Source organism: Lepidochelys kempii, chromosome 1, assembly GCF_965140285.1.
Source record: "Lepidochelys kempii isolate rLepKem1 chromosome 1, rLepKem1.hap1, whole genome shotgun sequence".
NCBI classification, from domain to species: domain Eukaryota; kingdom Metazoa; phylum Chordata; order Testudines; family Cheloniidae; genus Lepidochelys; species Lepidochelys kempii.
In genome coordinates, this window is record NC_136380.1 from 252,520,484 (window position 1) to 252,543,398 (window position 22,915).

General features: G+C 39.5%; 1 protein-coding gene across 1 annotated transcript in view; it reads left to right on the top strand.

The window, feature by feature from the left end:
- Window positions 1-22,915, top strand: part of STAB2 (stabilin 2) — a 137,008-nt gene that overhangs the window by 6,424 nt on the left and 107,669 nt on the right. Inside the window, exons 4-10 of the mRNA XM_073323666.2 lie at window positions 6,488-6,573; window positions 7,386-7,455; window positions 10,245-10,340; window positions 10,656-10,781; window positions 12,495-12,691; window positions 13,617-13,750; window positions 19,749-19,882. Coding sequence (XP_073179767.1) covers window positions 6,488-6,573; window positions 7,386-7,455; window positions 10,245-10,340; window positions 10,656-10,781; window positions 12,495-12,691; window positions 13,617-13,750; window positions 19,749-19,882 — 843 coding nt within the window. The remainder of the gene's footprint in view (window positions 1-6,487; window positions 6,574-7,385; window positions 7,456-10,244; window positions 10,341-10,655; window positions 10,782-12,494; window positions 12,692-13,616; window positions 13,751-19,748; window positions 19,883-22,915) is intronic.

A 22,915-nucleotide genomic window follows, 5' to 3' on the forward strand; every position in this document is an offset into this window, starting at 1 on the left:
ATGTAGGGCCAATATACCCGATGGATAGTCTACTCACCTAATGCCTATTACAGTATTGGATCTGCTGACATCCTCTATCAGGAGTCTGAGAAAGTGTGACATAGGGCCTTCTCATTTAATAGCCTACAGTTTTGGAATACTCCCATTCCTCAATGTTCACCAAAATACATTAGTGACGTCTTTCTGAGGCTACATAAGTTCCTTTCCTATTTAAGTCAGGGTGATTCAGGGCCTGATCCAGCACCCATGCAGTTATACATTGGCTAAATAAACAAAAAGAATGTTAACAGATTATCATCTTCTATATAGGCAAAGATATGGTTTAAACACTGACCATATTTACTGGAACCACAGTTCTAGAAACCCTACTCACAGCTAGATCTCTCCTTACAACACAGAGTGACAAGCCAACTTTTTAGTTCTTGTCTTTTTTTTAATAAAGCATAGAATTCAGCCCAATGGTACAACAATGACAATAATATTTTATTAGTTTATACACTGCAATGTATTCTGTGACACCAAGTTATGGACTGCGTGTGTTTTAGAGTATGGAAGAGTTCACTCAAAATAGAACAGCGTCAGAATTCATGCTAAAGGGATTCTGTAGTAAGTAGAGAGGCCCCCTTTTCCTTCTAATAAACATCCTGGCCAGGAAAAAAGGAACTCAAAGAATCAAGGTCTAGGCATTGTTTCTGCTGTCACTTAAAGAAAAGTGCTATTTTCTTTCCTTATCTTAATCTGTTTAAGAACATACTGTATGTCTTAGAGTTTAGAGGAAAGCAGTTCCTTCCTAAAACTAGAAGAAAAATCCCTGACTAGGAGCATACTTCATCTTTTGTATTTCATGGTGATGACAAAATAAGCTCTTAAATTGCACTTCTATTTCCTTAAATGATAGACCACATTGGAGCAACTGGTGTTCTTCTGTCCTTCCCTCATACACTGCAGGATTCCAGTACTGCAAACCTTCCATGCAAGAGAGCCACACTCCAGTTCCCTTTTAAATGGACTACAGTATATTGAATCCAAACACAAACCATCACGAAATATCAGGCTATTGACAGCAGGGAGGCTCTACCCAAATTGTTGGGAGGTGATGGGGTTCAGCAGATAGGCTGGAATAAATTCCTTTTTCAGAAGAATTTATGCATTCTTAAAAGCCTGACAAGACCAGAACTAATATTTTCAAAAATGAGCAAGCCCCTGTCCATGTCTGATTTTCAAAGTTGCTGAGCACCCAGAAGCTTTCGGTGAAGCCATTTACCTAAATATGGACCTAGAATCTTAACTTGCAGCAGTCCATGTTTGTAAATCTTGGACTAGTATTTTAAGATCACAGCTAGAATGCCTACTGCATTTGAGTGTACATTAAATTACAACTGACATGAGACCCTTTTTATTGAGCATTCCAAACATGCTTCAGTAAACTTCAGTTAAAACCAATATCATTTCAGAGCTTCATAGATTTTTAAGCCTTCTGGGGACTATTATGAGTATCTAATCTGGCCTCCTGCATAGCACAGAAATATTATCATCCTAATTTCTCAGTTGTGCAGCTGAGGCACAAAGAGATCAAGGGCCAGATTTACAAAGGTATTTAGGTGCCTAAAGACACAGATTTGACTTTGACTTGACTACAGTGGGAACTGGGTGCCTAACTGGATTAGGTACTTTTGAAAATCCCACTAGGCACCCATCTGCATCTTTAAGCACCTGAATACCTTTGAAAATCAGGCCTTAAGTGACATGGCCAAGGTCACACAGCCAGTCAGTAGCAGAGTGAGGCACTCAGCCTGAGGTCTCCCAGGTCCTAGTCCAGAGTCTAACCTCTAGACCATCTTTCTTTTGAACCTCCCTCCCTCTGACTTGCTCCCTCCCTGTGACTAGCACCACTCACCTGCTCCCTCCTGAGGCCATTCAGATTTTTAATCAGTATCCAGCAGATATCAAGGCCACCTACTCTGCTCAGTATTTAGAAAACACTGAAAACTAAGATTTGTCACATAGCCAGTTAACACAGTCATCAGAGGCATAAAAGCAAAGGACATGGAATAAAAGTTAGGGTAACTTGCTCCAGAAAGTAGAGATCATATATAGGACCCAATACAGATGCCCAGCATTTAGCTTTTTCTCTAAGTTTTAGTTACATGAACTATTTATTACTACTGTCATATGGATTCTTAAGAATTTTATTTGCTGTACAAATTTAAGTAAAAAATCAAAACAGATTAGGAAAATGTATAATATATAGCTAATAATCAAATTCAAGTGGAAGGACATACAATGTTTCCTAAAGGGCTGGCAACGTTCAGTCTATTTTGCTCTTGCTTGTGTAATACAAAAGAAAAATGGAAAACAAAGTAAAGATAATTGTTTTAATTAATTAAACTGTATGAGGCAAGAAAATTTATGTATTTAAATGTTTTTCTATAAAGAAAAAGCTCTGACTATAAAGCAGTATTGCTGGCCAAAAACTTGGGGAGGAAAAATTCATAGAAACTCTGACAGATTCAGAAGTATTTCCCATCCCATGTTATGTTTTCAGGTGATCTGGTTTTCTTTTCTGAATTTTCAGTGGATTTTTTTTAAGAACAGAATTTTTCAATTTCAAAATCAGAAAACTTCAAAAATTGAATGTTCCAATTTAAAAATAATCCAAAGATTTTTTTTAAATGGGTGCCTAAAATTAGGCTCCTACATCTATATTTTTGGTATCAAAATAAATAACCCAATTCTAAAAGGTGTTGAGCTCCCAGCCATTTCTAGTCTTATGCTTAGACGATTAAATAGACCAGACACACCTCTTTTGGTGGGTTAAACTGAAAAACATAGCTTTCTTACCATTTCTTGAAAGATACACTGAACATAAAGAAAGAGCCTGATTCTCCACTTCATTTACATAAGTTTTATGCCGGCCTGACTACAATGAAGTCACTGGATATACCGTAGTGTAAAACTGGTATAGGGACTGGGGAATCCAGACCGTGACCTTCTGGAATATAGTGATCAAGCAGAAGTGCTCTATCTGTCTAGCTAAAGTTGTAGAACAATACAATAATTTGCTAAACAGCTGATAAAGGATTGGCTATGGTAGTATCAAAACAAGAGGCAAGAGTGGAAGTGATGTCAAAGGTAAATGGATTGAAATCAGCAGCTAAAGAATTATTATGTCCGCCATTTTTAATACTGTTTTACCAGAATTTTGTGCTTACTATATAAATCCTGAGCTCTTCTCATTATTTCATTTGCTAGCCTTGCACATTTAACAAAGGCACTGGTGCAGGCAATGAGTTAAAACAACAAACTGCTCTCCATGCACCCCACAGATTAGCTGATTTGTTAGTCCTATGGATAATTTTTATCTGTGACCTAGTGTCTTGAAAACATTTAGAAGCTCCATGAGGACATTGGTGCTAACATGTATTTATTGCTCTCCTTGTCCCCAGTTATCTCATCTCAGATCTTAATACAACATTGTGATTTCAATGCATTCAAGGCACATTGGACTGAAAATTATATCTGTTACAGACTGATTCATCGAAGAAGTGTATATAAAGTCAATAGCTCTCACTGGATTACTGACTCATCTTTAAGGGATAGGTTGGTATGCAGTGAAAGTGTTCACAGAAATAATGCGTATGCATGTGCACATCCACTTATTTGCTCACTGCTCAGATCACTTGCAATTCACCCTTGTGCAGAGGCACAGTACAAGCCTTCCAGATCCCTTAAACTCTTGAAGTCAAGATTAAATTAGACATAAGTGGTGCATAAATCTTGTGCTGGCTCTCTGCACGGGGTAAATATTTCACCTCCCGCTGCACAGAACTACGGCTGGCTGGAACACAATTCCATTTCAGGAAAAACATTAAAGTTTCAAAATTTGTTTTTTGTTCTGCATTGGAACAAAAATGAGACCTTTCAAGAGTGAGCCACCTCAGAATTTGGGGCAGGAATTAGAACCCAGGTCCCTTTCTCAATCTCTCTTGTTGGAGCTGTTCCCCTTTGTATAGATAATTAAATATTGGGCCAGAGAAAGAGAGAAAACAGATAGAAAAGGAACTTGAACCTCGGTCACTTCCATCCTAATGGCCCGCTATTCTGGGGTGGGTTTTGCCCACTTTCCTCTCCCTCTCCGCCCCCCCCCCCCCCCCCGATTTCTGTTCCGGACCCACAACACCTTTTTGATGGAAAAAAACTTGCCAATTTTTGACCAGTTTTACACAGACCCAACACAAGGCCCTCTCAACTATTTACATCCAGTAGTGAAGCAGGGGTGCTATAAATGGAGCAGCATGTAATGGGGTCTTGTCTCCTCTACAAATTACCCTAGTGAGGCTCAGTGCTGGCATGTTTTGCAGCAGATTGGAGAAGGGGCCACAAGCACTACAGTGATGTAGAGGAACTTATAGAATAGTTGCTGTTGAGAGGCTGCATTTAGATCTAGTCATAAAATCATGGAGGTTTCTGTGAAAAATTTCAACAAAAACAAAAAAACTAAAAATCTAAATTTTTATGCAAAATTTTTATTTTTGTTGATGAAAATTTGAATATTGAAATATTTCAATTGGAAATGCTGTCATGCTGCCTCATGCTCCCATTCTCTATAGGTTAGGCTCCTTGGTCAGACTAATCCTCCTATGATATGCCATGGTCATCCCTCATGGCAAAGGGAGGTAGACACGGTATATCATGGGGGATGTAGTTCTACTGGGGAGCCTGGCCAATAGAAAAGAATGGAGACAGCAGGTAGCCAAACTTCAGTTCCCATGAGGCACTGTGACAGCATATCTGAATATTTCAGTTTTCAGGCTTTCAGTTTTTCAATGAAAAATCAAAATTGGAAAGCATGGAAAGCAGATACTTATTTGGGAAAAAAAGTCATTTAAATGAAAACCCAATTTTCTGCCAAGGACAGGTTTGACAGAACATGTTCAATCAGCCCCAATTGCATCACAGCCCAGCCTGACCATGAGATTCCATTCCCAGCACAAGGCCATTTTCTTAGGCTTTATGCAGGGAGAGATGGATTTCACCCACAGTACAGTGGATGCGAAAAATTAAAAGTAAAGTAGCAATACAGAAACTGTACAGAACAAGAAACTTATTTTCTAAGTATCCCTTTTATTTATAGTAACAAATTGAAGCAAATATACCAATGTTGGACTATGATGTTCTAACAGAGCTAATAAGTTTTTTCCATCTATACCTTCTATGATTCCTTGAGATTTTATTCAGTGAATGTTTACTTTCCCCAAAGGGTCAAAGCGTTCCATCTGTTCTAGAAAACATTGGACTTTTCACCTCTCAGTACACCAGTAGGAGTAATGCCCAGGTTTTCAGAAGAGCTGAGCAGCCAAGAGCTCCCATTCACATCAGCACTTGTGATATCAGATCCCTTAAACCGCAATCTTGCAAACACGTGCACACATGCTTAACTTTACTTCCACAGGTAACCCCAAACGACTCACAATGGTAAAATTAAGCACAGGTGTATGTGTTTGCCAGATTAGGGCCTTATCCGGGTGTATGAATATGGATATAGAAGTTTAACTGTGGCCGAGAATTTCTAACCTAAAGTTAATCTTCTATATCCATATTCAAGCATCTAAATAAACAAGCTGATTAGCAAAAGTGCAGAGTTCTTGAAAATCTGGTCCATTTTGAGTTGTCTGAATAGCAATTCAGGAGCCTAACTTGAGGGTCCTATTTTTGAAAATCGAGGCCAATATACATTTTATATAATCCTCCATACAAAATATTAAACAAATTCCATGCTGATCTTGTGTTTTCAGAAAATTCTTGTATACATTAGTCCATAAATTTGAGATTGTGTTGAATTAGAGAATCCTAAAGAGTAAAGATGAAAAATAGCTATTATGTCATCTTGTCTACCTCTCTGCCAATGCAGGACTGGTCCTTATAGGATATTTTCTAGAGCTTTGTCCAATCTACAATATATGATGTTTTTACTATGCTGTATGGAAAAGACTCTCTCTTCCAATACGATCATTAAGTGTAATTTTTAATGACTGACCCTCTGGATGCTGCAAATGTTGTAATAAAATGACTAGTATAGCAATTTCTAGGTTGCCTATCAATCCTTTGACTAAAACAAGAACTCTACATTCAAATTCAAAAAAGTGTGATTACATTTTTTTTCTTTTCTTTTCATTTTCATGGAGGTCTGCCCCTCCACATTCCATCTGGCCAAACCAGAGGAAAAAGTGTTAGAAATCTCATTGTTCTCACAAGATTTCTAGTCCAGCATAGTCAATCCTAACTCCATTCAAGTCCATGGGACTTCATTGAGACCAAGATGTCACTGAAGATACTTAGGTGATTCAAAAAAAATCCATGCTTTGAGATGCCTATTTGAACTGATTCCCCCAAACCACTTGAGAGTAGCCATCACTAATATAAAGGACTTTGTCTGTATAACTGTCACAGTCAGTGTTGTTGATTTGTCACATGTTTTATTCTGTAGCATGTCCAGGAGGAGCTGCATCACCATGCAATAACAGAGGCCGCTGTTTTCAGGGTATAAATGGGGATGGAAAATGCACTTGCCAAGTATGTCCCTTCAATTTTTGGAATGATATTGTGTATCACAACTAGGAAATACTCCATATTTATGTCAGAAAAATACATAAACTGAAAGTATTTCAGAAATAGCCTGCAGAGATAGTTTAGAGGCGGGGCAGGTTGGTTTTATTTTGTGTTGTTTTTTTAAGTTTCTGCTCACATAAAACTTCAAATGATTCCTTATGACTATTTACCTTAAGGTTTCCATAATGTTCATTTGGTGGTGATAAATAACTCCACCCAGAAGGGAAAAATAAAAGGTCAAATTCTTCCTGATATGTGCATGTAAGCCCCATTAAATTGGTCCACCTCATCCTGCTTTGGCTAATCTTCTAGAAACACTACAAAGCACATCTTTTCTAGAGCACATGGGTGGGAGTTGGAGAATGAGAAACAGAGTAGAATTGAGGCATTTGTTATTTATTATTAATTATTATTATTATTGATTAGCTAGTAATTAGAATGATATGAGTAGTCAGTTACGTTCTGTTGCAATTCTTGATTATATTTTAAGCCTTCTGCGTTTCTGTGGAAGTGGTCAAAGCTCTGAATAGGAACATACTGGCTAGTCACTGACAGAATTTAAGTTTAATGTATAAATATGTGAGGGAGAAAAATTGGCCAAAGGAGATTTTACCTGGGATTTACTTGAGCAGTCCTCATCTTGGTGGGACAGTGTTTTTTCCAAATTACTGTCTATAGTCCTTTCAGCATTATAACATTTTCTTATGTATGGCCACTCTGCTTGTATTCAAATGTTTAATTATACAGCAGAATGACTTTCCTTATATGTTCTATAGCCAGAATTTGGTGGGACAGCCTGTGAAACTTGTGCTGAAGATAATTTATTTGGACCCAACTGTACTTCAGGTATGTCTGATCTTATCTCCTTTTATAGAAGTGAAAAAATAAGAAATATTAAAACTGTATTAGTGCAGGATGAATTGCATGACCAATAACCTGCGTGCAGCACAGTGAAAACTAGTATCCTTAAATATCTTTGTTTTATCATATAATCAAATAAACTAGAGATGGGAAGGACCTGCTAGATTATCCAAGTCATCTCACAGTTAGTGCTGGAATGTTTCCTGCCATATATTTTCCATGGCTATATATATATATATTAGGGCTGTCAAGTGATTAAAAAAATTAATCGTGATTCATCGCACAATTAAAAAAATTAATTACTATTAATCGTGCAATTAATTGCACTGTTAAACAATAATAGAATACCATTTATTTAAATATTTTGGATGTTTTCTACATTTTCAAATGCATTGATTTTTAATTACAACACAGAATGTTGTACAGTGCTCACTTTGTATTTATTTTTATTACAAATATTTGCACTGTAAAAAAACTGTAAAGAAATAGTATTTTTCAGTTCAGCTAATACAACTATTGAGTGCAATCTCTTTATCACAAAAGTTGAATTTACAAATTTAGAATTATGTACAGAAAATAACTGCATTAAAAAATAAAACAATGTAGAACTTTAGAGCCTAAACTCAGACAAACAAGTTTGTTTACTTATGCAGGAGATAATGCTGCCTGCTTCTTGTTTACAATGTCACCTGAAAGTCAGAACAGGTGTTTGCATGGCACTTTTGTAGCCGGCATTGCAAGGCATTTTCTTGCCAGATATGCTAAACATTCATATGCCCTTCATGCTTTGGTCACCAATCCAGAGGACATGCTTCCATGCTGACGACACTCATTAAAAAAATAACATGTTAATTAAATTTGTGACTAAACTCCGTGGGGGAGAATTTTATGTCTCCTGCTCTGTTTTACCCACATTCTGCCATATATTTCATGTTATAGCAGTCTCGAATGATGACCCAGCACATGTTGTTCGTTTTAAGAACACTTTCACTGCAGATTTGACAAAACACTAAGAGGGTATCAATGTGAGATTTCTAAAAATAGCTACAATACTCGACCCAAGATTTAAGAATCTGAAGTGCCTTCCAAAATCTAAGAGCGATGATGTGTGGAGCATGTTTTCAGAAATCTTAAAAGAGCAACACTCCGATTCAGAAGCTACAGAACCCGAACCACCAAAAAAGAAAATAAACCTTTTGCTGGTGTCATCTGACTCAGATGATGAAAATGAACATGCGTCGGTCCACACTGCTTTGAATTGTTATCAGATAGAACCCATCATCAGCATGGACGCATGTCCTCTGGAATGGTGACTGAAGCATGAAGGGACATGTTAATCTTTAGCAAATCTGGCATGTTAATATCTTGCAACGCCAGCTACAACACTGCCATGTAAATGCTGTTCTCACTTTCAGGTGACATTTAAACACGAAGCAGGCAGCATTATCTCCTGCAAATGTAAACAAATTTGTTTGTCTGAGCTATTGGCTGAACAAGAAGTAGGACTGAGTGGACTTGTATTTCTTTTGTTTATCATTTTTACAGTGCAAATATTTGTAATAAAAAATAAAAATATAACGTGAGCACTGTACACTTTGTATTCTGTGTTATAATTGAAATCAATATGTTTGAAAATGTAGAAAAACATCCCAAAATATTCAATAAATTTCAATCAGTATTCTATTGTTTAACAGTGCAATTAAAACTGTGATTAGTCACGATGAATTTTTTAATCATGATTAATTGTTTTTAGTTAGTCGCGTGAGTTAACTGTGATTAATCGATAGCCCTTTTATATATATATATATATATATATATATATAAAAGTATCGGGGGGGGGAATGGGGGTTAATTGTGGTATTTTAGGATACCATTCTGTGGTAATCTACCAAATGCTAACTTGCAGTATTTTTAATAAATTTCCTAACTAAAGGTCCTGTAACCATAGCATATACTTACACACCAAAAAATTACCCAAAAAATCAAATAAATTCAATCTAGTATTAAAACCACTGTACATGAGTCAGAAACTAAGTCGCCAACCAAAATGCAGTCATGAATGGGCTGTAACTTAAATATTCTGTAGTGGCTTTTCCACAATAATCACAGTAACTATATAGCCTCAAAGGCATACTGTTTTCAACAGTTGTCCACTGGATGCCAGTGTTAATTCATATAAACGCTATTGAGACATTTTTATACAAATAGGGCATTTGAATCAATTCAGTATCTTTAATGGAATTATTCTTAAGGCTGTTGGAGGATTCAACAGCATGTTAATTTAAGGATGATTTATGGTTTCAGCCTTCAGATATTTCAGCTGTTGATGCCTATTCCAAATTCTCTAGGGGTCCGTGGAGACTGTGCATTGATACAGCTGGCAGCAAATATGCCTTCAGCAATACCTTGCTCCCCTCTGTGCCCCTTGATATTAGAATGGGAACTATTCCATTTGATGGTTAAAGGCTGGGGTCCTATTTTCAAATCTGAGTAAAGTTAGGTCATCCAGGTCACCAGCAGCATGTTCTAATCAGCACCTCCACACCCAAACACCCATTTTAGGCCCCAACAGGTCTGCTTCAGTAACCAGGTGTGGGACTTGAGCATCCCAGTACAAAGCCCATAATACCCATGTTTGAAAATTGCACCAAGTTTGTCAAAAATGGTAGTATTTAATTACTGCGTCTAAAACATTAGTGGCATGAGAAACCACTGAAGACCTTGTTTCAAATCCACTAACTTATTTACCAAAACCAATCCATTTCTACATATAGTTTGCAACTGTGCTCATGGAGTATGCAACAGTGGAATTACAGGGGATGGAGGATGTACCTGTTTGTCTGGATACAAAGGGCTTAACTGTGATCAGGGTAAGTATAGTGTTTTTTTTCCAGCACATATTCACCAACTTCTTTATGGTGGCTCCTGGTGAGGGCTAAATATATTCAGCAGCAAAATACACACCCCAAGTCAAACCACATCACCCCTAACCTAGCGAAGACCCATGATCATTATCACTGAATCATTACATCATCGATCACCACTAACAGTGGCCACATCACCACTCTACAGTGCCTTGCTCATCTATACCCTGCATTGGTTTTTGTACAGCAGAAGGATTGAGTGTAATGTTCTTTAGTGTGATGTTCAGCCACAATATAACCTTTTGCCTTCTTTCTCTCCAGCAATACCTGAATGTGAGGCCTTACAGTGCCCTGAAAACTCCAGATGTTCTATTTCTAGTAAAGAGGAAACCAAATTGGAGTGTACATGTCTTCCCAATTACCATGGAGACGGTAAACAATGTGAACGTAAGTAGCTGTGAAGCCTGGTGGGCCATGGCCACCTAGTTTGCTTCCATAAAATCAGCAGAGGTGAACAATGATTTACATTCGCTGAGAGAGGTCCCACCACCTGGTGACTCAGCTGCATGACTGATCCCAAATACAAACATTACAGACAAATTGAGCCCATGCTACTTTTCCAATTCTTGATGAAGTAACAAAGCTCCACAACCTCTGCTGGGGTAAAAGGTTTTCGCCAAAGTGTTCTTTACTCCCCGCACTGTGCCACTTGGACTGTCAAACTGAGTTTTTCCTCCCCCAACAGAACGGTCCACAGCACTGACGCACAGGTCTGGGTATTTTGTCATAAAGAAACATTTGTTTCTAATTATTCTACTACATTAATACATAACAATACATTGTTATTCTAATCATTCTAACCAATTATGGTGCTGAAGACTCAATACTGTTTATCTAGTAACACAGTAATTGCGGTCTTGGACCAGACCTGAGATCCCTCTCATCGGGTATTTTGCCTCCGACAGTGGCTTGTGTGTGATGTTTCAGGAGAAAGTTCAAGAAACCATATCAGAGAAGTTTCTTCCTATCTCCAATCATTCAGTGGCTGTCTCTATGGCTTAAAGCAAGAGAGATTATATCCCGCTACATTATATTTTATCTAGGGTACTAATGGCAAACTTTGCCACTAGATTCAGTTTTTTAAACTACATAATGAGTTGGTTCAGGGATGGATGAACTAATTCAGATAAGATGACTCACTTTGAAATCACAGGCAACCACTTGTGCTTTAGTTTCCACATTGGCTACTATCAGTATTACAGATGAAGGGCCAGATCTTGAACAGCTAAGTCAGTGGTGAGCAGTTACTCACAGGAGTAATGCCACTGACTTCAATGGAACTATGCATGTAACTGTTGGGTTCCTAATCTGGCCCTCACTCTACAGCAGTATGGAGGAAATGGACTAAAGCATTCATGCGCCAAGCCTCTATCCCTGTGGCTCTCAACCAGGGGTACACATACCCCCAGGAGTACACAGGGGTTTTCCAGGTATGTCAACTCGTCTAGATCAGTGTTTCTCAACCTGGGGGTTGTGACATCCAGGGTGGGTCGCAGGAAGGGCTTAGGGGTGTCACAAGTGCAGGGCCGGCGATCGGGGGTGGCAAGCAGGGCAACTGCCTGTGGCCCCGTGCCACAGCAGGCTCCACGAAGCTAAGTTATATGCTTCAACCCTGGGGGGAAGGGATTGGGCTTGCGCCCCTGAAATGAGTACAGTAGTCTGGAAAGGTTGAGAACCACTGCTCTATCCCTGCTGTATAAAGCTTGGGTTTGGAAGACCCATTCAGCTGAGTGACATTTTCCTACTAATCTAACATGCCTTAGGGCAGTTATTTTAAGTCATGTCACCTACTTGATCCTCCAAGATCACAATTCATCAAAGAAGCGGGCAATTGTTATAATTAAGATTTTTTAAATGAATGCATTATTGTAGGTTTAATTGGGTAATAACTCAACATGCCAACTTTAAAGGTCACTTATGTACAAAAACATAGATAGTTGTTTGCTACGTTGGTATAAATAGGTGCCTATCTCATATCTTCATGCTGATAAAATACTCTGGACTTAGCTATTCTAGACAGTTCATTCTATAGGCTCCACTATCCCCTTACTTTTGCAACTTTTGGGTAATTATTAATTTGTTTTATTAATGTTTTTCAAGCTATCAACCCGTGCTTAAAAAAGGTCTGTGATCCGAATGCTTATTGCACCCATCTTGGACCTAATCGTCATAAATGTGTTTGCCAAGAAGGTTACAGTGGGGATGGCCAAGTCTGCCTACCAATAGACCCTTGCCAAGGGATGTTTGGAAATTGCCCTACAGCGTCTACCATTTGTAGATATGATGGTCCAGGAAAGGTACGTGCTGAACTGGAGCCCATGGCATTTTCAAAATCAACTGTCTAGGACGAAGAATGGTTTTTCCCTGTGGGGAGACCGTCTTGCCTAGCGGATAAAGCTCTCAACAGGGACTTGCGTTCTATTCCCAGCTCTGCCGTGGCCTGCTGGGTGACCTTGGGCAAGTCATTTTCTCTTTCTGTGCCCTTGTATCCCCAGTTTACAAAAGGGGGAAATGATACCAACCTCCTTTATAAAGCACTTTGAGATCTACTGATGCAAGGGCACTGTACAAGAGCTAGATATGATTAATTCTACTGGCCACCTGAGTAAAACATTCTGTAGTAAAATTCGCTCCACTGATCAAGTGAGGCTTTCAAAGGTCCCACCTGTTCTAAATAGACATTAATGTTCCCATGACACTTTTTGTAAGAGGTGGGACTTGTCTTGGAGTCCTTGCCCATACATTTTGCCTCCTCCCAACTATTTTGCAGTCCCCTGTGTGCTGGTTTGTTGGCCTTCACTGTTCCAGGGGTGGCTGCATTTCAGTGATGCTATATGCATATACTGTAGTTTATTGAATGCTTTGTGATCTTTTGGGGGAAGAAAAGGTCTATGTGAACACTGATTATAAATTTGACCTATGGGCACTGATTTTAATAAATACCTTCTTGTAAGGCAATGGCACCTAAAGAATTTTATTTCTTTTTTAAGGATATAATTTGAAAGCCAGAAATTTTCTAGGATGGATAAAATCTAGAAAAGGGTTGACTAAATCTGGATAAGCTGCATATATGCTTCTGAATTTGCTGGGTGCTTACCTGAGCCTTTTGAAGTTGTCTTTAAATCCTTTCCCTGGCTTTTGTGACAGAAAAATGCTGAAAATAGCAAGTCACTAATAAAATCCAAAATACAATCTAACATTTGTCTTTCTCCCCTGATTTAGTCCCACTGTGAATGCAAAGAACATTACAGAAATTTAGTACCTGGGAAAGGATGCAGTATGACAGATATCTGTGAGACTAACAACACCTGCCATAAAAATGCAAAATGCACTATGGTTGCACCGGGACAAATTGTGTAAGTCTTTTTCCTTCTTAAATCTTTCACTGATTATATTTTATTCAGTAAATAGTGTGACAGGTCGAACCAGATGGCTATAGGAGAGTAATAGAAGGCAGATATATTAGCCCCAGATTAAGTAGGTCCCTTTTCCCTGGGTAAGGTAACAGGGAAGGTTCCAGAACAATCAGGAACCTTCTGGAGACAATTAAGACAGACAGGCTGATTAGAACACCTGCAGCCAATCAAGAAGCTGCTAGAATCAATTAAGGCAGGCTAATCAGGGCACCTGGGTTTAAAAAGGAGCTCACTTCAGTTTGTGGTGTGCGTATGAGGAGCTGGGAGCAAGAGGCACTAGGAGCTGAGAGTGAGAACGCGGACTGTTGGAGGACTGAGGAGTACAAGCATTATCAGACACCAGGAGGAAGGTCCTATGGTGAGGATAAAGAAGGTGTTGGGAGGAGGCCATGGGAAAGTAGCCCAGATAGTTGTGGCTGTCACACAGCTGTTCCGGGAGGCACTCTAGACAGCTGCATTCCACAGGGCCCTGGGCTGGCACCCAGAGTAGAGGGCGGGCCCGGGTTCCCCCCAAATCCTCCCAACTCCTAGTCAGATACAGGAGACGTCAACCTGGACCGTGAATTCAGAAAAACGGCCAAGCTGAGGGCTGCTGTGAAGCTCCAAGGTAAGCAAATCCGCCAATAAGTGCAAGGCCCACCAAGGTAGAGGAGGAACTTTGTCACAATAGGCTATTAAGGAAAAAGAGATGGCAGAGCAATTCTCAATGTATCACTGACAGTTTCTTTACAAAGTAACTTTATAAAACTTTGGAGTATATTAGCTCCTGCTACTAGTGCTTGGTACAGTGTAGGGAACAGCAAGATAGTTGAGCATTGTGAGAAGAGAGTGTGCGTATGCCATTGCATTTATATTGCTCATTTATTGCTTGATCCAGTGTCCACTGAAGTAAATGGGAGCTCTTTCACTGATTTCAATAGGTTTTGGATCAGACAAGTATGGTGGTATCATAGATGGAGGTGTAGTATATTAGCAAAGAATTATACAGTATAATGCTACAGAGAATATGTTATGTAGCATAATGTACAACCTTAGAATACAGTATTAAAACAAAGAGTTAAACGATAACTCTTTTCACTCTCCAGAGACGTTGTAATATGATTGATGTTTGGTTTATAAGAGTTTATTTGTAGCGTTGCTTTTTAGGATTACAATATGGCTGATAATACAGGGTAATAATTCCTGTCTGGTGTCAAAAATACTTTCCATATAGGTGTTCACACTTAGCATAAAGGCAATTCTCTTGGTTTAAGAAGAGGACATCTTATCAATTTTTTGCATTCTAGTGCTGGTTGTCCTTACAATACTAATGGAACTTTTCTATTATAAATTACTGTGCATTTAGAACAAGTTTATACAGAATGTTCTTCTGCCCACCTATGGAGCAGGTTCCACAGCCTCTTCTCTGTGCCCCACAATCTACCTTGTGATAATGACACAGAAAGTAGAGCTGGGTGGCAAACAGTTTTCCTATCCTGTGAGAGTTTTTGAGATTTAAAACAAAAATAAATTGTCAAAAAATTTCACAAACCAAAATTCAAGTCAGGTCAAACAAAATGTTTCGTTTTCATAATTTTGAAATGGTTTGTTTTTATTTTGACTTAATATTTTATTTACTTTTTTTTCTATAAATTAACTTAGATTTCAAAACAAAAAGTGGTTTCAAATCCAAAATGGAACTTTTTTCATTGAGAAAATATTGAAATTGGATATTTTAACAATTTCAATTGGATTTTTTTTCAAAATTAGTTCAAAATGGGAATTTCTTTAAAAAACAAAGAAAATGTCAAACTTCAGCCCTGCACAGGACCTTCAGTTACGTAAGCCCACAACATGGTCTGAGTAGAAGGAGCGGTAGAGAGTAGTAACAGAGCAGTAAAGTACAGATCAGATCAGTAATTTATACAATAGGGAATGAAGCTGAAAATATTTATAAATCATTTGCTTTCACTGAATAAAGAGAAACAGATAACTATGACTTATTTCTTTAAAAATCTGCTGGCCATTTCATTCCACAAAAGAATAGACACATGAATGGTATTACTTTCACCAAAGGGAGCAGAGGCCCAGGGAAAGCATGGAAAGCTTTTAGTCCCTATATGAACAAGCGGAGCATTATGATTTTATTGGTAAGGAAGATCACAAGAGATCATCCATTAGGTGGGATTTTAAACAGAAAAAATTTAGAAAATATTATATCTGGGCTAACTCTGAAACCAGCATTGTAACTCTGGCACCGCAGTCTAAACTAATAAAAAAAATATTCACCCAACAAGAAAGCAGTAGAAAGTAAAATGAATTATGTCCAGGGGTTTTCTTCCACACGTTATCATTTTTCATTTTGCCACTTGAACTTTTCAAGAGTTGAAGAAGGAGTTTTATTTTACATTTTCCAACTCAGAAAAAAACAAATCCCCCTGAACATCATTTGATTACATTCTGTGACAAAGAGAGAGATGGGAAGGAATTCTAGATGTCCCCAAAAAGCTGGACATTTTTGAAAAGACTGAAACGTCCAGTTTATAGTCAAACAAAAAAAGATTTGAATGAAAATTGTGATAGCTAGATGTGGGCACAGCCATAATAAAGAGCTACTGATGCTGCTGCTATATCACAAGTATAGAGGGAAGTGATGCCACTTCTGTGTTTGACTGTAGCTCAAATTTTAAACCTATTTGTCTCCAGCTTCCAGCTCTTCTTCCTTTGTTAACACTTCAAAATAAGCTATTGTGGTGGCCCCGAGCTAGACCCAGAATGTATTGTTGCTCTCTCGTAACTGGAAATTGTAAGCATCCGTTGTGTCACCTCCTTTGCAGGTTTTTTTTTTTTTAATGCACAGTTGTACTGCTGGCCTGCTGCCTCAGTCACTTCAGTTTCCCATGGAAGCTCTTTGCTTAGAGGAAGATACTGTACCTGTGGTTTGGGGGTTATAAAATAGCAGTAGCTTGGAAAATCAAGACTATTGCTGTCTGTTTCTGTTCCCGTATAGGTCTTTTCTGCACTAGTGTTAAAAACATTTAAATAACATTTCTTCAAGACAGAAGTTACATACAGCTATGCCATTGAGGGTCACTAAGAAACTTCAGCTGGTGCAGAATATGGTAGCTGAGCTAGTTAACTGGGATGGTTATTGAGAGTACATTCGATTGTAACCTCTTTGGGGCAATGCCAAGCAAAATGGGGCCCCCAGTCCTTGTCCTCTAGCTGGAGCATATAAACCTCTTCCCTGACTTTTCTCTTGTGCTTTTTTACTTCTCTGTATTTTGACTCTGTTCCTAAAATAAAAAACACTGGTTAAGTAGCCACGCCTCTTTCCTATATGCAGGGGCTAACCTCCGGGGGAGAAGCAGGGAAACTATCTCTCTCTTCTCTGCTAAAAGGAGAGAGATATTTCCCCACTCTCTAGCTTGGGTAAGCAGCACTCCCCCACAACTCCCATCCCTCCGCGACTGGTGCAATGAGTCTTCCCCATGCTGTTTCATTCTCACAACAAAGATTAAAAAATAACCCAGCCTGGTTTGCATTAGGCCTGCTCCTCCCTAGCTGTTCCCATCCTTAATGGAAAACAGTGGATTGAAACAGCCCCATTCAAAGTAAAACAAACACACACACACACACACTGAAAGACTTTACAGATTGCACCAGCCACATGCTCCAAACAAGAGACAAAAGTTGCCCAATACAGGCAACTGCCTGGCTGCTCCCTGCCCCAACACACAGAGATAAATTAAGTCATTTGAAAGCCAAGGGAAGTTCAAATTGGAAGCTTTGCTCCCAAGCAGAAGTTATAATTGCAAAATGTTTATTTCTGCAGCACCCAAATGCAAACCAAAAAATTGGCTTCTAACTCCATTCTGCACAGTCAAAGGTGGTATTTTTCTGAATAAATTCAATTCAGTTTCAAACCACAATGCCCAGCCCACATTTCTAAACTCACTGTGATTCTAGAAACGACCACAAATGAAACCTTTGCTGTAAAAGAAGGCAGCATTAATTTACAAGCCTTAATCTGATTTCTGTATTATTTCAAAAACTGCTTCTCCTGCCAAGTTGTTTCTCATCTTTTTTAAAGCCCAGATTCTAGGAAACTCTGAATTCTTGTACCCATAGCCTGAGACTTCCCCAACCACTCCCCTTTCCCCCACAGAAAGAAGGGTTCAGTCCCAAAAGTTTCAAGGCAAAGAGGACCTGTGCCTCTGCAGCAGATCTGGAGTCCCCTGCTCCCCACTCAGGCTCTGTGGCAGTGCAGATGCCCTAGGGATCCCCTTAGAGAGTGCGAGGGCTCACCAGCATAAAGGGCCTCCCAGGAAAAGTAATACAACCATTTGCCTGTATTAACATTCCTGCTGTTCTTCCGCTGCGTTGGTAGAGGGCAATACATGGGCCTTTTGATCACAGTCCCAGATCTCCTCCCAAACTTCTAGTTCTCCAGACTCAGATTACTCTGTGGACTTTTTAGGGCAAGAAGGGTGTTACCTTGGAGGCAGCTGTCACACATCTCCCCTCTGTACAGGCAAAGGAGATCTACAAGGGGGACAAAGCACCATCTGGTTCTGGATTAACACTACTCTACGTGTGTGTGTGTGATTACCAGAAGATGTGGATGTGTAATAAATATAAACAGGAGGTGGACACCTTGAGGTTGTTTGGTCACATAAAGAAGATTATTTTGATTGTGTGGAATAATACTCCTTTAATGATGCTTGTAGAAGTCTCAGCCAGATGAATCATTAAATACAAGGCTCATCTGATAATGTAACTTGCTTGAGACTTAACTGGGAAGGGTGCTATTGTTGACTTTTTAATTTCAGCCATGGTGGCTGCTTAAACCACACAGTGGAGCCTGCAGGCAATCTATCAAGTACAAAATAACCGTGGCAACATTAGTGAAGATGGCAACCTAGGAAGATTTTCAAAATCAGCTAATCATTTTGTGTGCCCAACTTGAGACACCTTAAAGGGGTCTGATTTTCAGAAAGAATCGGGTACCTGCCCTCTTAATAATCAAGCCCCTTCAAGGTGTCTCAAAGTTGGGCACCCAAAATTGCTACTTGCGTTTGAAAAACCATGACCATTTGTTTACACTAGCAGCTACTCAAGAAACATTTGTGGTTGTGCAATTGAAACAGTAGAAGGTCTAACATCCTCTGGAGGGTGAAGCCTCTAGTGGGCAACCTGATTGGGTATTTGAACAGATGATACATTCCATCCAGTAGAGGGCAGTAGTGCACACATTGAGGAAGGACAGAAACACATACTATGAAAGCATGTGATTTCATATCATAATGACTGTAGAAGAACTACGCTAAACCATCAGTAATGTTGACAAAAATGACTTAGCTCGATAGCAGTATTTTAATCACCACTCCTTGGTTTGCTGAAAAGACATACACAAATAATTGCCAATATGTAACAGAGATACAGTGTACATTATGGCAGATAAAAACATGGCTTCAAATGTATGTAGCTGCAGCTTGGTGATCAGTGAGCTCATATCAAACCTCATTATAGACAAAACCAGAGAAGTTTAGGTTAAAGAATCTATAAAATCTGGCAAATATACTTTAATTTTGGAACTGTATCTTTGCTTCAATGTCATATGGCTTCACTTTCATCACCTTGTGTGGTCTTGTGCTAAGATAGGACACAAACGCTGTTACTGCAGTGAAGTAAAATTACGGCTGGTCAAATAATGAATAAATGTATTAACTTTATATGATAAGTGACAGAAAACCGCGGAATCATTTATTAGTCAAGTGCTATTTGACAGTCTGTAGAACTGATCAAAAAGGGAAATGAAATGTATTTGCAAATCATCAAAATGCCAGAACTCAGATAAGTGATTCACAACAATTTAATTAGCTCTGGTTAAAATTTTACTGATACAACAGTATCTGTATCCAACTGATGCTGAAAGTAAATTTTGTTCTTTTCACAGGTGTACTTGCCAGAAAGGTTATGTAGGTGATGGGTTTGTATGCTATGGAAACATAATGGAACGCATCACAGAGCTGAACACTGAACCAGGAGGACAGTGGCAAGGAAAACTGACATCTGCCATAGCACTCATTGGTAGGTACCTAAGGAAAAGAATGCAGATTTAGTCTGAAGAGCTGTCAGCAAAGAAACATTTAGCCTGAAGCCTAGAAACTCCCAAGGCTACCAAAAGTGTGAGTGTCCCTCACTCTGTCCCTGCTAACTAGCCCTTGAGGTATCTAGTGTTTCATTAGCTTATTCAGGCTGAGTGACAGCTGATCGCAAGGGAAGAATACCATGTGAATTAAGATAAGTCTCAGCCCAATTTTGAAATTAAGAATGAGAACAATTTCTGCGTGGAAAAAGAGGTTCCTCTTCCACTGATCTCACTTGAGTCTATTCGTCTAATCACTTTGAGAGAGGGCTCCAAAAGGTGGCTCTTGCACTTGTTTATTTTGATACATTCCTCATTTAGATCTCGCCTTGACAGGCTTTCAGAGCACATAGGCTGGAGGACCTCCCTAATTTGAGGGACTTAGAAAAGAAAAGAAGAATCTCAGTTTATATTTGTTTAAGAAATACATTTCTAACTCTATTCCTTGCAAAAAGAGCCTTGAAAATGCAAACTGATGTAAACCAATCAATGGGTTGAAGGCTTGTCAATGATTTTTCACTAAGATCACAGGTAACTTGGCATCCAGTCACATCTACTCACAACTGGCCTTTGGGGCTGGAAATACTATTGCCACAGGTCCTTCAAATCAGTGCATAGCTATTGGAAGCAGCCCTTCCTGGGCCACCTCTAATGGCACTAGGACTGCGGCAAGATTCCTATTAGCTACCTACTTATGGCTAAACTCTTCTACAGAGCAGACAGTAGGATTCTCTGACTACCTGTGGCAGCTCAGTAGTGTGAAAGGAAGCATAGATAGTTCAGTGGACTCAAAGAGACCGAGACCATGTCAGACTCAGCTCTGACACAGAGATTCTGTAGATAAGATGACACTTAGCATTTCCATAGCACCTCCTACTGAAAGCATTTTATACATATTAAATGAATATAATCCCCCTATGAGGTAGGTATCCTCATTCCACAGAGGTATAAAATGAAGCACAAAGAAGTAAAGTGATTTTCTTAATGTCATACAGTGGTGTCCAAGATATAGCTAAATATACATTGAATCCTGACTTCCAGCATCTTGCTCTATCTACTTTTAACTCAACATTTACTTTGCTACCACTGTACAAAATAGCTGTTGTCATAGAATCATAGAATCATAGAATATCAGGGTTGGAAGGGACCCCAGAAGGTCATCTAGTCCAACCCCCTGCTCGAAGCAGGACCAATTCCCAGTTAAATCATCCCAGCCAGGGCTTTGTCAAGCCTGACCTTAAAAACCTCTAAGGAAGGAGATTCTACCACCTCCCTAGGTAACGCATTCCAGTGTTTCACCACCCTCCTAGTGAAAAAGTTTTTCCTAATATCCAATCTAAACCTCCCCCACTGCAACTTGAGACCATTACTCCTCGTTCTGTCATCTGCTACCATTGAGAACAGTCTAGAGCCATCCTCTTTGGAACCCCCTTTCAGGTAGTTGAAAGCAGCTATCAAATCCCCCCTCATTCTTCTGTTCTGCAGACTAAACAATCCCAGCTCCCTCAGCCTCTCCTCATAGGTCATGTGTTCTAGACCCCTAATCATTTTTGTTGCCCTTCACTGGACTCTCTCCAATTTATCCACATCCTTCTTGTAGTGTGGGGCCCAAAACTGGACACAGTACTCCAGATGAGGCCTCACCAATGTCGAATGTCGTACTGCATAGTGTCAAATCATACGTTATGCTGATGGCACAAGCCAGATGAAATGACATATGTTACAGACAGAACAAAGACCTACCACCACATTCGGTCATAATTTCCAACCCCTTTCCAAGGCAGCTTGATATTTTGTGCAGGAAAAGATATACAATCCCACAAGTGAGCTACAGCTTTGGCCATTTTAAAGCAGATGTGCTGCTGGAATTTTGGCATTTCTGATGTTTTTAATACTGTTACTAAAAGAGGAATGAGGGGAAGAGGCCTAGTTGGAAGGGGAGGAAAACAGGAAGGATGGTCACAGTGCCGGGAACTGCTGGAGAGAAGAAAGCAAAGAATTTGGAAGCTAGGGCAGATTCTTCATATGGAGTACAGAGCTGTGTTTGGTGAATAAAATGAAATGTTTCAGAGTAACAGCCATGTTAGTCTGTATTCGCAAAAAGAAAAGGAGTACTTGTGGCACCTTAGAGACTAACCAATTTATTTGAGCATGAGCTTTCGTGAGCTACAGCTCACTTCATCGGATGCATACCGTGGAAACTGCAGCAGACTTTATATACACACAGAGATCATAAAACAATACCTCCTCCCACCCCACTGTCCTGCTGGTAATAGCTTATCTAAAGTGATCCTCAAGTTGGGCCATTTCCAGCACAAATCCAGGTTTTCTCACCCTCCACCCCCCCACACACAAACTCACTATCCTGCTGGTAATAGCTCATCCAAAGTGACCACTCTCCCTACAATGTGCATGGTAATCAAGGTGGGCCATGTACAGCACAAATCCAGGTTTTCTCACCCCACCCCACCCCCATACACACACAAACTCACTCTCCTGCTGGTAATAGCTCATCCAAAGTGACCACTCTCCCTACAATGTGCATGGTAATCAAGGTGGGCCATGTACAGCACAAATCCAGGCTCTCTCACCCCCCCACCCCTCCCCCACCCCTTTTTTTTTTCCCGGGGACACACACACACACACACAAACTCACTCTCCTGCTGGCAATAGCTCATCCAAACTGTCCACTCTCCAAGTTTAAATCCAAGTTTAACCAGAACGACTGGGGGCGGGGGGGGGGTAGGAAAAAACACGGGGAAATAGGCTACCTTGCATAATGACTTAGCCACTCCCAGTCTCTATTTAAGCCTAAATTAATAGTATCCAATTTGCAAATTAATTCCAATTCAGCAGTTTCTCGCTGGAGTCTGGATTTGAAGTTTTTTTGTTTTAAGATAGCGACCTTCATGTCTGTGATTGCGTGACCAGAGAGATTGAAGTGTTCTCCGACTGGTTTATGAATGTTATAATTC